This window comes from Ursus americanus, chromosome 18 (assembly GCF_024610735.1).
Source record: "Ursus americanus isolate L20-20 chromosome 18, mUrsAme1.1.p, whole genome shotgun sequence".
Lineage (NCBI taxonomy): Eukaryota > Metazoa > Chordata > Mammalia > Carnivora > Ursidae > Ursus > Ursus americanus.
In genome coordinates, this window is record NC_142144.1 from 9636422 (window position 1) to 9652687 (window position 16266).

The following is a 16266-nucleotide window of genomic DNA, read 5'->3' on the forward strand; positions in this document are numbered from 1 at the left end:
ATAGTACCTCTGTGTGCTTTAATGTGCAGGTATTTAAAATCTTGTGTTGAAAGAATACTAATCATTTATTCCATCAGTATGTGTAAGTAACTACTACATGTCAGGCCTGTTATTAGGTGCTGAGTATATTTTAGAGAAGAAAGGGGATTCCTAAAGAACAGGATCTGGGAAGTAGAAGAGGTATAGCCAGTTTACCTGGGGCAGGAGAGAAGTGGTAGGTCTTTAGGTCTGGTAGGTCCATTATGAAAGATACTCTGAGGAGTTCTTCAATACGCTAATGCCATACCCCTACTACATTCTAGGCCCTAGGAGAATGCAAAATGAGTGAGGCACAGTTTTTCCCTTTGTATAACTTACACTTGCGTGAGAAGGTGGGAAGGAGGTGGTGAGGGTAGTTAGAAAAGAAGTAAAACCATAAGGCTGTGCAAGTTAAACTTCTAAGGAGAAAAGCACAGGGAATCTGGAACTTCTACCTTCTTGGAAGAGAAGACATTTGAAATTGATAGAAGAAGGAGCGGGTACGTTTCTTGCTCAGGGACTATGTGCCAGGCATTTTATATACATCTTACTTGCTTTTCCAAGTAAGGAAGTAGAGGTTCTGAGAGGTGTAGCTACTTGCCTAATGTCTAAAGTCTAGAGGCTAAGGAAATGGCAGAGCTAGGATTCAAACCTGGATCTAGCTGACCCCAAGTTTTGTGCTCTTAACTACTGTTCAGTCTGCTCTAGTGATGATACACTGGGACCAGAATGTGATGGGTATTAAATGCCCTGCTAAGAAACAGGCATGTTGGCACTGGGGAGAGATATCACATACTTCTCTCTGAGTTGGTGACTGGCCTGGTCAATGATTTGAGTCAAACCACATTGATTGCCAGAGGGAGATAACAGTTTGGAGGAGAGAAGAGATTTTAGAGACAGGGAGACAGCTGAGCGACTGCTACATGCAGTAGTCTCACTGAGGCCCGATGAAGCTTGAACTAGGGCCATGCCGCTGAGGATGGGAGGGAGAAGGATTTGAGAGACACTTCAGAGGCGGTTGCAGGCTGATGAGACAGAAAGAGGAGTTAAGTAAGGTCCCTAGCCTGAGTGACAGAGTAGGTGAGGAAAGCCCTAACTGAGATGGAACATGGAATAAGAGACAAGCTGAAGAAAATCGGCCTTGGACAAGTTGAGCCTGAGACTCTGGCCCGCATTTGCAGAGCCATCAAGCCTTGCAGAGGCCATGGGACATAATTCTGGAGTCTGGTTGGTCTTCATGAATTGCATTTGTGTCGAGGAATCGTTTTGCTACAGGGAGTACTTTTCTTTTTGTCCTGAAACCCGCATTGGGGGCATTCCTTGATTTAGAGGCTGCTCTGTAGAGTGTTGTTCAGCTCCAAATTTGTCAGCTCATTGTAGGTTTCTTAGTTTTTATTATTTTTTTAAAAATAAAAATTATTTAGCCTGCCATAGGAAGGTGTCTGAGTTGTATTTTCAGCTTATTTTTTCCAACAGGCTGTCGCAGCACCTGGCACAGAGTGTGTTCTTAATGAATTTTGCCAGATGACTTAACATAGGCTACATTTTCAAAACTGATCCTCCCTTTGTTTTACCTAAACCTCTTACGCCCTGTGTTGTGGTTCTTTCTGTATTCTTTTTTGTTTATAATTATAACATTTACTATTTTGTTTCTGATTGTAAAGGTAATACATGCTCATCATAGAAAATGCAGAAAAATATAAAGTAGAAAATAAAAATCACTCACAATCCTATGTCTCAGAGAGAACTCCTGTTCATTTTTTTGTGTATTGGTATGGTATATTTTTAAATACAATAAGCATCGTTTCCTTAGATTAATGGTCCTGTTGAATGGAAGGGTTTGTTGTTGTTTTTAATGTAGGCCTTTGCCAACCCCTTTTAGTCTGAGTTGCTTCTGAGCTCTCATGACAGCCTGTACTTTCCCCTCTTAAAGCTTTTATCACACAGTGCAATGTAGACCCGTCAGCAGAGTGTGAGTTTGACGAGGGTCTATCTGCATTGAGTCTCACTCAATTTTGTCTTCAGAGTCCATCATGGTGTTTCAGCGGGTGTTCATTGCATGCATGAGTGGCTGAGAAAGATGGTGCTAACCCGTTTTTCCCTATCTCTGTGTTGACCACTTCTTTGTGCTCTAATTATGCCTCTGTTTCTCCAATTCCGTATTGTGGAACACATAAATTGCCATGCAGTGAAACTGTATGATATGATCTTTGTTTATTGCTAGTTGCTTTTTAATACTTAGATGTTAGGTCTTTGGAATATTGCTTGCCTTGATGTGTGATGAATACTTTTAATCCTTTGGTCACCTTTTTTTTTATATAAGTTAATTACTTTCTATTATGTTGATGGATTGTTTTATGTTTTAGATGATTCCCTCTAAATATTGCAGCACGGGGACTATTAGGTAGAGCTGACTGCCACCACCTTGAGTTTTTTCAGAAGAGGTTCCTTATTAAAAAATACATAATTTCAGGGTTTGTCCAAGGCACTTTTTCCCGTCATCAGTGCCTCAAGATGGAATTAGAAGATTAAAAAGATAAAGTGCTTCATTCATTTAATAAGTATCTACCATATTTATTCTCATAGTTTCCCACACTTGCTATTTCCCCACACTTGCTATTTCAATAAAGAGGATAAAGGGATTCAAAGGAGCACCATATAACTATCTGCCCTGCAGTCAGCTGACAGTGGCAAAGTTCTCTAGAGTCTTGGTCCCCTAACACTTCTCCTTGGGTAATTCCTCAGAATTCACTCCTTTTGGAGGAGACTGCTTTAGGCAGTGCTTTTGATGTGTTTGTGAGAAGGTCAGGGTGGGAGGGAGGGATTCAGGTCTTGGAGAGTAGAGATTGATTACACTTAGAAGAACTTTAGGGAAAGAAGTCAATCGTTGTTTAAAGTAGGGGCTTTGGGGTGAGACATGAGTTTGAGCTCTGCTCTTCCACCTTGGTTGTGGGAGCTTGAGCAGATGACTATAGCCTTATTAAAGCCTTAGTTTTCTCATCTATAATCTTAGAGTAATGATAGAGTTCTGCCTCTTGTAGTGATTGTGAGAATTAAATGAGGTAATTTACACAGACATTTACCAGAGCTTATTTAACAGTTAGCTCTAAATAAATGCTAGCTCTTGTTATAATAATAAATACTATTATTAGGGCTCCTTATAGCATCCATCTTTGTCCTCATGTGACTGTGTAATCGGCCTGAGTAATAGAAATAGGACTGACTTTTGAAAACTTAGGCTCTTTCTGGTACATTGCTCTGCATTTCTAAGGCACTTTACAGTTTGTGAAACACATTCACATTTCTCACTGTGATACCTATAGCCCCTCAGCTCCAGTTCCTCAGAAGGAAAAGGAGGAATAACCCAGATTGGGCTGGGTCTGAAAAGGAGGTTGAGAAGAGAGTGGTGCATAAACCCACTTCAGAAAGCTTGCTATTGTTTTAATTTTAACCCTTTTGACTGCCTGACATGGTCAAAACACTTGCTATTTATAGGCAACTTAGCTAGCTATTGGAATTACTATTTCCCAGCTGAAAAACAGGCATGGTTGTGTGTGCGTGTATCTGTGTGCATGCATGAGTGAGAGAGAGAGAAAGAGCATTATTATAAGAGAATTACTTTTTTATTATTTGTTTTATGGCAGAGGCAAGACTAAAAAAAAGTCTGTGAATCTAATATTAGATTCTGGGTCATATGAGAAGTGAAATTTCCCTAATAGTTTAAAAAGCTGATTTTGTGTATTTCCTTACCCTAGTTCTGATCTTTTTTTTTTTTTTTTCATCCTAGAGTTAAAGTGTTAAAGATGAAACCCTTGATTGCTCAGGTACCTCCATCTCCATCCACTACCAGGAAACAGACCCATAGGAGGAAACTAACATTGATTGAGTTATTGCCATGGTGTCCTGGTAGGCATTTTGAGGCATCCATGCATTCATTCTGTAGTTCAGCAGATTTTTTTGGAGAGTTGTCTATGCACCAGGCACAGTGCTAGCCATTGTGTGTAGAGAAGTAAACAAAGCAGGCATTATTATGGCTGCTGTCGTGGAAGGTCAGAGGTCGGTGAGGAAGGCATACACTGAAGGTGTACATATATAAATACATAATATCAAATTGTTAAGTTCTGTGAAGGAGATGAGCAGGTTATGTGTAAGAGAGTAACTACAGAAGGGGCTTCTTTCTACAGGATTATCAGTGAAGGCTTCTCTGAGGAGGTGTCATATGAGCTGAGCCTTCAATTGTAACAACAATATTAATAACTAATAATAATCCTCACAAGAGTTCTCTGATGCGTAGGTCCTGTCATTATCATTTTACATATGAGGCAATGGAAGAACAGAGAGATTAAGTAACCTGCCCAGAGCCATACTATAGAGGATACAAAGATCATGAGAAAGAGCCTTCTAGGTATAGTGAATAGCACTTGTTGTGGCCTTGAAAGTGGGAGAAACAGGTACACACAAACACACACATACACATACTTTCAGGGCACTTCTAGAAGGCCAGCAGAGATGAACTATGAAAAGGAGGCCGGGGAGCAGCAGTAAATGATGTTGGAGAGTTAGGCAGGGGTCAGATCATGCAGTGGTTTGTTGGACACTGCAGGCAATTTGGATTTTATTCAAACTATCATGGGAACCACTCATTGAAGGAATTTAAGCAGAGGTGTAATATCAAATTTGAGTTTAAAATAATCTAGCTTGTATGTCAAGAACAAATTGAAATAGGCAAGAGTATAGGAGGTCAGGAATCTTTTAGAACAGTCCAGGTGAAACCTTATGGTATTTTGGTGGCAGTGGAGATGCAGATAAATGGGATGGTTTTGAAACACATACTTTTCATTTTTAAAAATTGAGTGAAAACTCACATTACATAGAATTTACTATTTTAATGATCTTAAAGTGTATAATTTTCATGGTTTTCAGTATATTCACAATGTTATATAGCTATCACCACTATTTGACTCCAGAACAGTTCCATCACCCCAAAAAGAAACTTCGTACTTCTCAATTCCCTGTCCCCCCCCATATCCTGGCAACCACTAATCTTTTTGTTTCTATAGATTTGTCTATTCTGGGCATTTCATATAACTGGGTTCACTTTTACGAAATGGCTTCTTCCTCTTAGCATAATATTTTCAAGCTCCATCCATGTTGTAGCATGTCAGTACTTCATTCCTTTTTAAGGCTGAGTAATATTCCATTGTAGACATTTTTCTGTCTGTTCATCAGTTGATGGACATCTGGATTGTTTCCATTCTTTGGTCATTATGAATAATGCTGCTGTGTACACTTATGTACACATTTTTATGTGAACATATATTTTCAGTTTCTTTGAGTATACCTAGGAATGGAATTACTGAGTCATATGGTAACTGTATGTTTAAGTTTTGAGAAACTGACAAACTGTTTTTCCATAACGGCTGCATCATTTTACATCTCCACCAACAATGTATGAGAGTTCCAACATCTCCATATCCTTGCTAATCTTTCTTATTTCTACTATTAAAAAAAATTAATACCATCCTAGTGAGTGTGAAGTGATATCTCATTGTGATTTGGATTTGCATTTTTTTTTTGAGATTTTATTTATTTGACAGAGAGAGAGGCAGCGAGAGAGGGAACACAAGCAGGGGGAGTGGGAGAGGGAGAAGCAGGCTTCCTGCTGAGCAGGGAGCCCAATGCGGGGCTCAATCCCAGAACTCTGGGATCAGGACCTGAGCCGAAGGCAGACACTTAATGGCTGAGCCACCCAGGCGCCCCTGGATTTGCATTTCTTTAATGAATAATGATGTTGAACATTTTTCCGTGTGTTTATTGGCCATTTGTATATTTTCTTTGGAGAAATGTCTATTCAGTTTCTTTGACCTTTTAAAGATTGGAGGGGGCCGCCTGGGTGCTCAGTAGGTTAAGTGCCTGACTCTTTATTTTGGCTCAGGTCATGCTCTCAGGGTTGTGAGACTGAGCTCCTCATCAGGGTCCACGCTCAGCGGGGAGTCTGCGTGGGATTCTCTCTCTCCCTCTCCCTTTACCCCTCCCCTGTTCTCTCTCTTTCTCTCAAATAAATAAATAAATCTTTAAAAATTGGATTGTTTGTCTTTTTATTGTTGAGTCATAAGAATTTTTTCTGTATTCTGGGTACTAAATTTTTGTCAGATATATGATTGGCAAATATTTTCTCCCATTCTGTGGATTGTCTTTTCACTTTCTTGATAGTGTCCTTTGAGGCACAAAAGTTTTCAAATTTTTTAAAGTCCATTTTATTTCATTTGTTGCTTCTTTTGGTGTCATGTTAAAGAAATCATTGCCTAATCAAAGGTCATAAAGAAGTTACACCTACATTTCCTTCTAAAAGTTTTATAGTTTTAGCCTTAAACTTAGGTCTTTGATCCATTTTGAGTTAGTATTTGTATATGATGTGAGGTAGGGGTCTAAATTCATTCTTTTGCGTGTGGCTATCCAGTTGTCCCATTTGCTGAAAAGACTATTTGTTCTCTATTGAAATATATGTTTGCAGTAGACACTAGAACTTACTAAGGGAGTAGGTAGAAGGCAGGAGAAAGAAAGAAGAACCAAGATTACTGATTTAAGCAGCTGGGTTAGTGGCGGTAGCATTTACTGAAACGAGGGAAAGTGTTATTATTTGGGAGGGATGGAGTGAGGAATAGTGAAAAGTTCTGATTTGAACTTGTTTAATTTGTCTGTCTGCCTATTGTATAGACAGTTTGATGTATGAATTTGGGATTCCAGGGAGAAGTTTGAGATAGAGATAAGATTTGGGTGTCAGTAGGGTATAGATTGTATTATAGCTTTGGGACTGTGAGATCACCTAGGGAGGAAATATACAGAAAGACAAAAGAGAGCCCAATCTAGAGGCCAAGGAATACTAACAAACAGAGACTGTAGAAGTGAGGAAATCTGCACAGGAGACTGAGAATGAGAGACCAGAGAGGATTGGGAAAAAAAACAAGAGTGTATGTCATGGAAGCCAAGAAAGGAAGAGGTTGATAAGGGTAGAGTAAGTGAAGGACTAAAGACCTTGTGAAAGTAGAGCCAAAGGGACCCAGAACATAAGTAGAGAGATTAACCTTTAATGAGATGAGTGACACTCCAGTATAGGGGGTGTATCTGGTTAAATCCAGGTAAGTTTGTGAATCTGATTATCGGAGGATAAGAGAATTCCTTTCTGAAAGGTCTTCTTTTCCTAGTGAAGAATGAGAATATTTCTCGTCTCTTGGCAGTACATAAGCAAAGGATAGGAGCTGAGGTCAAGGCAGGCTCATGAGAAATTTGAAGAGAGAAGCAAAAGTATGCAGTGGTGGTCTTGCATGGGGTGCAGACTGGATCAGGAGATGTAATAAGCATGCTATACAATGTTGAGTGTTTGAGGTTTAAAATCATAAATATAAAGTCAAATCAATCTGTGCAGTTACATGATTTTTCTCCAGCAATGTTTAGTTGGGGACTGCAGAAGGTTGGGTTTATCCGAAGTTAGCATTCTGCCAGTTGAGTCCCATGGACGAAGAGAGTATTAAAATTGTATTTACAAAGGAATGATTACAGTGGTTGATCATATAATCTGGAGGGTGGTGTTGGGAAATAAGGGTAGCATTTATAGTGGTGGGTCAGTAAATTGTGGGTTTAAGAATTTGGGGGACTACTTGAACAAGTGAGATGAAAGTAAAAGTATAGTCAGTAAATAGATGTTCTAATTTGAGATTTTGGAGTTGGCACAGATCGCTGGTGTACCCACAGCAATAAGTGATTGAAGGTGGAGTGGATGAAAAGACATGGGATGGGTGCCTGGGTGGCTCCGTTGGTTAAGTGTCTGCCTTCTGCTCAGGTCCTGATCCCACAGTCCTGGGACTGAGCCCTGCATCAGGCTCCCTGTTCTGCTGGGAGCCTGCTTCTCCCTCTCCCTCTGCTGCTTCCCCTGCTTGTGCTCTCTTGCTCTCCCTGTGTCAAATAAATAAATAAAATCTTTTTTTAAAAAAGCAAAGCAAAGACATGGGATGAATGGCCTAGGGATTGAGACACTTGGGTATGACATGTATTTTCCTTCAGATGGAATTGCCAAGAATGATGATAGGTGTTGGGGTGGAAAGAAGACTTCTTAGGGAGAAACATGACTGGAAGGATGGTGGATAACAAACAAAAAAAATAGGGGGAGAGGATAGTAGTTGCAGGGCTTGGGTTTCAAAGGAACAGGGATTTTTGCAAGAAAGGAGAAATAGTAGTTGGAAGTAGTGGGGACAAGAATACCTATTCAACATCCTGGCCTTGAGGGCTTGGGGTTTAAAAAAGAAAAATGCAGAACGGTCTTCTGGACAGCGGAGGAAGCAGTATCCTCAATGAACAGCAAGTTTCAATGAAGACAAAGAGGTAGAAGGAGTGTTTTTTAAAAAGAAGTGATTTATGGAAGTTTGCAAATTAGTGCAGGAGCGTCAGGGGGAGTGGAAGTTTCAAGAGAGAGAAGGGGCGAGTATGTGGGAGGGATTGAGGATGTATAGAGCAGTGTGGGTATTGTAGTTGGGAACAATAATGGAAGACCAGGGACCCTTGGTGCAGATGACTTGACTGCAGATGACTGAAATAAACAGGTGTACTGCATAAGGGGATTAGCCCCCATAGGCTCTGAGAAGGCAAGCCCTTGGTTCCAGTGCTGCAGGCCTAAATGCTTCCTTAGGGAGTATGGCAGCTTCCCATGCAGCTTATCACAAAATCTCAAGGACTGATGTGGCAATTTTCAGGGAGAGCCGCTGATGTCAGGGTCTAATGGTGACTTGTCCAAGGCCACACCGAATAAGTAACAAAGCACATCTCCTGGCACCAAACATCAGGTCTGCTCACCGCTCTTAATTTATTTTGATTGTAGTGCTTATTTAGCTTACTGCAGGTAAAGCTGAATCTATTAGACCATTAGAAAATGAAAATTAAAGGGAAAAAAAACCCCTTAAAACTAGACAGTGTTTCCACTCTGGGGCCATTTCAGGCTTGTAAGGAGGTCTGTGCCAAAAGAATGAGAAATGGCTGGTGAGTCGTCATTGTGGCCCGGTGAGGTCTGCGTGAGCATGACTGTGTGCTTTACTCTCATGCATGTGTTCTGCCCACAGGGTCATGTAGGCACAACAGCAACCAAGAAGATCGACGTCTACCTCCCCCTGCACTCGAGCCAGGACAGACTGCTGCCAATGACCGTGGTGACAATGGCCAGCGCCAGGGTGCAGGACCTGATCGGGCTCATCTGCTGGCAGTACACAAGTGAAGGACGGGAGCCAAAGCTCAAGTAATCCTTCCTCTTTTTGGCTGCTCTAATTTCTGGCTGTCTTCTGGCCACCCTGCTGCATTCTGGGCCCAGTCAGTCTTTCTGGGCATTGGCTGGGGAACCAGACATCCACACAGATCCAGGTCAGGTTGCTCACCAGATCTTGGGCCTGTGTATCTCAGGCTAATCTCAGAGAATCTGCTTACAAAGTAGACTGATAAGCTTGTGAATCCAGACATGAGGAAATATATTTTAGCAGTTTTCAAACCCTTTTATGGTGCTTGCTGGTAAAAGTTGCATGGGAGGCCATAGAAGGGAACTAATATTTGTCGAACACCTCCCATGAGTTGGGCACTAATGCTGATGTCTGTGTAGCAAATTTCTCGTTTAATTCTCGTGGCTCTCTGTGAGGTGTAAGCATCATGATCCTTATTCTGCAGAGGAAAAAATTCAGAATCAGAGAATTGATATTTGCTAAAGGTCACACCAATGGAGATGGCAGAATCAAGATTTGACTCCTAGTCTCTTAGATGCTAAGATTTTTGCATTATTTCCTTTTGGTCTGAATTACAGTTTTCTTTATTATTAGTCAGTGGCACAGTTTTTTTCTCAGTCTCTAAGCTCTGTTCATGATTAAATAATTATATCAAAAATGTAGCACTTGAAAGTAGACTGTCTGCTTGTGTATCATAACCTGAACATTAAAGTGCTTTGTCACGTTGGCTCTCCCATACGTAAATGTCTTATCTGATAGCCATCCTCGTCTAGTTTCCTGTGCTCTCTTGAGCATTAAGGTTTGGGACACAGCAAAATGTAGTGGATGCCTTCATTTTGGAATGGATTCTCGTGGAGACTTTTTCTTCTCTTAGAATGGTCCCAGTCTGTGGTCACTTGTTTTTTCTTCTTGAGGTGCATTAAATTCGTACTTAAAATTATTCTTGGGGGGGGGGGGCACCTGGGTGGCTCAGTCAGTTAAGGATCCGATTCTGGATTTTGGTTCAGGTCATGATTGCGGGGTCATGAGATTGAGCCCCACGTTAGGCTCTGGGCTTAGTGTGGAGTCTGCTTGAGATTCTGTCTCTCCCTCTGCCCCTCCCCCTGTTCACATGCTCTCTCTCTTGTTCTGTTTCTAAAATAAATAAAATCTTTAAAAAACAAATAAAATTATTCCTTCAAGTTCTTATTGACATTGCCCTCCACTTTGCCTGAATAAATTGTGAATATAAAGATCATCTTTACTGCTCCTGTGGCAATAGAAACCTTTTCAGCCAAGCCTTTTCAACCACCTAGGCTCAGAAAAGGGTTGAGTCAGCAGCTCTGCCCAAGGTGGAGCTATAGTGTTATTCTTTTTTTCAGCATGAAGTAGAAGCAAGGAAACAGGGAAAGGAGCCAAAATGCTAGGGAATTTATACATGTCTGAGTTAACTAAGATATTGCTTAGTGCAAGCCCTGAGACCAAGAGACACACAGGACTGCCCAGGATTATGCAGCTAGTAATGAACAGAGTCAGGAGTCGAATTGTGACAGAATGTTACAGATGAGGAAACTAAAGCTTAAAGAGGCTAAGTAACCTTCCTAAATCACACAGTAAGTGGTAGAACTGGCATCAAAACCTGGGGATCTCTGGCTTCGGAGCCATAGCTCTTTTCTATTACGTTATACTCCCTACTCTATTATTATGGGTGATATTAAAATATTCGGTGAATCCATACTTACTGGAGGCACCGTGCTAGATCTTGCCATACAGAAATGAAAAAGGCAGATCAAGCCATCGGGGAGCTTACTGTTTAAGGTAAATAGGCAATAGCAGTTCAATACAATAGCATGTAAAATCAGGTTCTGTGAAAACATCTGACCCCATAGTTGGGGGTGAGAGTGGAGTCATGAAGAGTGGCCTTGATTAAGTGGCATCTAAACTGAAACTTGAAGGAGTAGAGAGAAGTGGTGCAGAGAGGTTGAGAGGAGGGTGTTCTAAAACAGAGGAAACAGCATGGACCTCTGTTATGATGGTCCTTCAAATTCAGGCTTTAAATCTATATTCTGTTCCAGATATATAGCAGTGATAAATGAAATATGTTATTGACATGCTTGTACTTTAGTAACAGGATAAATATCCTGGTAGACTCAAAACAGAACCAAGTATGGAAACAGGCAGTGTGTGCAGGGAGTCAATTTTTTTAGGGTGGTACTTCCCAGAGAACATGTTGTGAATAAGTTTACTGGGGTATGAAATATTGATTATTATCAGGCTTCAGGGTAGCTAAGCAGGGCCTGGGGTGGTCAGAGCCCCCAGCTATCATTTCTGGGTGGGGAAGAGTCTCATCTGTCGACCCACGTCCCGTACACATACTGCTATTTTCTAAGTATACCATGATGTCAAAAAAGAGGGGGCAACACTGCTTGAGGGTATGGAGACCAAAGGAGCTTCATGCCTGGATTGGGACCAGCGGAAGTCTCACTACTGGGAACTAGGAACTGGGGTGGGACTGTCCTCCTTATGAAAAGAAACTGAACAAAGCTGCCTGGGTCTGTGGCTTGTTTAAAGTTGTGTTTCTGGGGAGGTTGGGGTATAGAGATAGCAGTGCTACTGGGACCTGGCCACGACAGGACTGGCTTTATGATATCCCTAGTGTTTCCAAGGGAACCCTGAGCTGCCAGGGTAAGACCTGGTTCTAGAGTGGAGGCCTCTGCTCGGACGGGGGTGGAGGATGGTGCAATAACTGTAATAACAGAGGGGGGGGGGTGAGAGAGGAAGGGAGGAGAGAGAAAGAGAGAAACTGTTCCTTTTCAAGAAAAGCTAGCAAATTAAAATTCCTGAACAAATGAGTATAATGAGTACTGAGACAATAATCAGGAGATGAATTCACTCCCAACAAAATACAGTAAAGCAATCTGAAAATTAACTTCAAATAAATATGTTTAAAATGATCAAAGAGATGAAGGAATGACATTCATGGTAAATTTCTAAGAAATAGTGAAAGAAAACCAAGCAGATGAGAATTAAGGGGCGAATTTAGAAGAGAATCAATTAAAAGTACTGGAAATATAAAATGTACTTATTAAAGTAACAACAACAAAAAAAATAACAAAAGAGTTTATGGAATAAACTCTAGACTGGGCACAGTTAAAGAGGGACTGGGTTGAATGACAGTACCAGTGATTTCAACCTGGAATGTAACACAAAGAGATAAAGAGATTCAGAGAATGCAAGATGAGTGAGTTAAGAGACATGGAGGAAAGATAGCCTCCCACTAGTGAGGCAGAGAATGGAGGGAATCACGGAGAAACAGTGTTTGAAGAGATATTGATGCCAGACTATTTCCCAGATTGGAGGCAGATATGAACGGGTCTTCATAGTAAAAGCACACACAAACGAAATGGAGGAAGGATAGCCTTTTCCACAAATGCTGCTGGAGCAACAGGACATCCATAAACCAAAAAAATCAACCTAAACCTCCTCTATCTTGTATAAAATTGATTCAAAAATGAATTGAGACTGAAATGTAAAACTTTAAACTTTTAGGGGAAAACAGAGTGGAAAATCTTTGGGACCAAGGGTTCTTATTCGTGACACTGAAAGCAGGATCCATAATAGAAAACAAAATGATCAATTGGACTTCATCAAAACTAAGAACTTTTTCCTTTACAAAAGATCTTTATTTCCTTTCCATTCCAGGCAGCCAGTCTGCCTTCTCCTTTCCCATGGGCCGTAGACTTCAGCTTTACCTGGCCAAGGGAGATGGAGGGTGTGGGTGAGGTGGGGAGATGGGCCTGTTGCAAAGAGTCGAAACAGTAGCATTTAAGGCAAAAACACATCAGTAGGCATATTTTGGTAAACTACATAATGAAAACAGGGACACAGCCCACCAAGATAATAAGTATGACTGTGTATGCACCTAGCAGTATAGTCCCAAAATACTTCACGGGAATTGTAAAGCAGCAGTGACGGATCCACAGTCATAATGGGATATTTTGATGCATTCCTATCAAAAACTGATAAAGTGATGGAAAAGTAGTAAGGATGAGAAAGAGTCAAATCATTTAATTAGCAATTCTGAACCCCCAAAACAGAGATTGTCTCTAGTAGTAGTTTATAAGCCTCTGAAATTGAGTACATCTTATTAAGATTTATATTCCTGAGGTATCTAGCACATTCATATTTTTTAGTAGTTGTTTTACAAGTATATTTTGAATTATAAAATAACATTGAATCTTTTTTTTTTTTAAAGATTTTATTTTTTTATTCGACAGAGATAGAGACAGCCAGCGAGAGAAGGAACACAAGCAGGGGGAGTGGGAGAGGAAGAACCAGGCTCATAGCAGAGGAGCCTGATGTGGGGCTCGATCCCATAACGCCGGGATCACGCCCTGAGCCGAAGGCAGCCGCTTAACCGCTGCGCCACCCAGGCGCCCCAATAACATTGAATCTTAATAAACCATTGGTCCTTTGAAATTTTTTGCAATTCTTATGTGACAGTGGATTTCTCAGTTTTGTTTGGTATAAGACAATCCGTAAAATAAATACCTGGGGTCTCTTCCTGTCAGGCAGTACAGTGCAAGGTATTTTCTCTCTAGCTTATTTGTACTTAAGTGTTGGAATAGATCCTTATTTGATCTTTTCCAGTGGGCTAACCCTGTGAAGAGCCCTTCATTCACAGGGGGCCAAATTGCTAGATGCATGGTTTCAGTCTGCTTGTTAAGAAAACCATTTATTTAAGAATATTATTCTCCTGTCTCTACGCCTTGAAAGCTGTCAGTGGTAGTAGGGTTTAGCCCCAGGGGAGGAGTGGAGAATTGGGCTAGAATTTTTGTCTTCCTTTGCTCTTATACCTGTTAACTCTTGAGCAAGATGGAGTGTGGTACTTAAGCTAATTCCCTGCTTATTTTGATACAGTGATTTTAGGAAAAACATTTCCTAAGAAACGAACTGAAATCATTTCAGTCTCTAGATAGTTGAATTTTTTAATTTAGACTTTGTTATGTAGATTCATGTTTATTGAATTTTCATCAGAAACTGTGGCCTATAAAATTTCTGCTTAGAGTTTCATTTATATTTTGGGGGCTTACTACACACTGAATTTTTATAAATATTTTGTGGATTCTGGAAAAATATTCTCTGTAAGTTATTAGATAAGTATATTCTTACTAAAGCAACATCTTTAATTACTATTACCTTCTTATATTTTTGACTATTTGGTCTATGGATGATTAAGAGAAATGGATTAATGTTTCCATTTTCTTGTTTGTTTCTGTCAGTTTCTCCTGAGATTTCAACAGTTTCCACTGTACATATTTCAGCACACAAAAATGTTCATGCATTTCATATCTTATTGTGAGTTGTACTTTTTTCAATATAAAATAGTCCCGTTTGTTTTATGCATTGTGTCCTGCCTTTTTCTTTGCTTTATTTCAGTAAGATGAAGCTTTTTTGCCCCCCTGTTCTTTGCATTTGTCTGATCTGTCTTTGTGTTCAGCCTATTACCTTTGCCTTTTTCGTTTTAAATATGTTGAATAATTTTGTGAGGTTTTTCTTTTTTGGCCCTGTCTAAATCACTTTTTTTTTTTTAAGATTTTATTTATAAGTAATGTCTACACCCAACGTGGTCTTGAACTCACAACCCCAAGATCAATAGTCTCATGCTCCACTGACTCAGCCAGCCAGGTGCCCCTAAATCATTGTCTTTTTATAGGGAAGTTTATCTTACTAACATTTATCCTTACCATGGATGTGTTAGTTTCATGTTAGTCAACTTGTTTTAAGTTTTGTGTTTTATGTTTTTTTTTGTTGTTGCCTTTTTCTGTTTTGATTTATTTAAAATTCTGAAGTCAGTTACATATAAGATTTTTAAAGTATTTTTTAATAGGCTTTATTTTTAAAGTAGTTTTAGGTTTACAGAAAAACTGCACAGAAAGTTGAGTTGCCACACATCTCCTTCCTGACACTTGTTTTCCCTATTGTTAACACCTTGCATTAGTGTGGTACATTCATTACAATTGATGAACCAGTACTGATACATTATTATTGACTAAAGTCAATAGTTTACATTAGGGTACATTCTTTGTATTGTATAGTTTTTTTTTAAGTTTATTCTTTTAGTAATCTCGAACTCACGACCCTAAGATCAAGAGTCACATACTCTTCTGACTGAGCCAGCCAGGCGCCCCTATATTGTACAGATCCAATGATTGCATCATAGAAAATGTTTCACCACCCTAAAAATGCCCTGGTCTCCACTCTTTCCTCCCTCCCTCCTCACCTTTAGCAACCACTTATCTTTTTACTGTCTCTATAGTTTTTCATTTTCTAGAATGTCAGCTAGTTAAAATCATACTATATGTAGCCTTTTCAGACTGTCGTCTTTCACTTAGCAATATGTATTTAAGGTTCCTTCATGTCTTTTCATGGCTTGATAGTTCATTTCTTTATGCAGCTGAATAATACTCCGTGGCATGAATGTACCACAGTTGTTTTTCCTTTCACCTTTTGAAGGACAGCTTTGTTGCTTCCAATTTTTGGCAATTATTAGTAAAAATGCTATAAACATTTATGGCAGGTTTTCATGTAGACATAAGTTTTCAGTTCATTTTGCAAGTAAGTGGGAGTGCAATTGCTGGATTATATGATAAGCCTTTGTTTAGCTTTCTAAGAAACTGCCAAAATGTCTTCCAAGGTAGTTATACCATTTGGCATTTCCATCATCAATACATGACAGTTCCTTTTGCTGCAAATCCTTTCCAGCATTTGGTTTTGTAAGTGTTTGGGATTTTAGCTATTTTATATAGGTGTGCAGTAGTATCTCATTTTTGTTTGAATTTGCAATTCCCTAATGAAGTGATACAGAGCATCTGTCTTTTCACGTACTTATTTGACATCTATCTGTATTCTTTAGTGAGCTGTCTGTTCAGGTTTTGGGCCATTTTTTAAATCAGGTTGTTTTCTTAGTGATTTTAAGAGTTCTTTGTATACCTGTCAGATATGTGTTTTG

General features: G+C 39.8%; 1 protein-coding gene across 10 annotated transcripts in view; it reads left to right on the forward strand.

The window, feature by feature from the left end:
* MAPKAP1 (MAPK associated protein 1) overlaps positions 1 to 16266 on the forward strand; it is a 236155-nt gene that overhangs the window by 98360 nt on the left and 121529 nt on the right. For all 10 annotated transcript variants that reach the window (XM_087869371.1, XM_045790933.2, XM_087869372.1 and 7 more), the window contains one exon: positions 9129 to 9301. In XM_087869371.1, coding sequence (XP_087725497.1) covers positions 9129 to 9301 — 173 coding nt within the window. The remainder of the gene's footprint in view (positions 1 to 9128; positions 9302 to 16266) is intronic.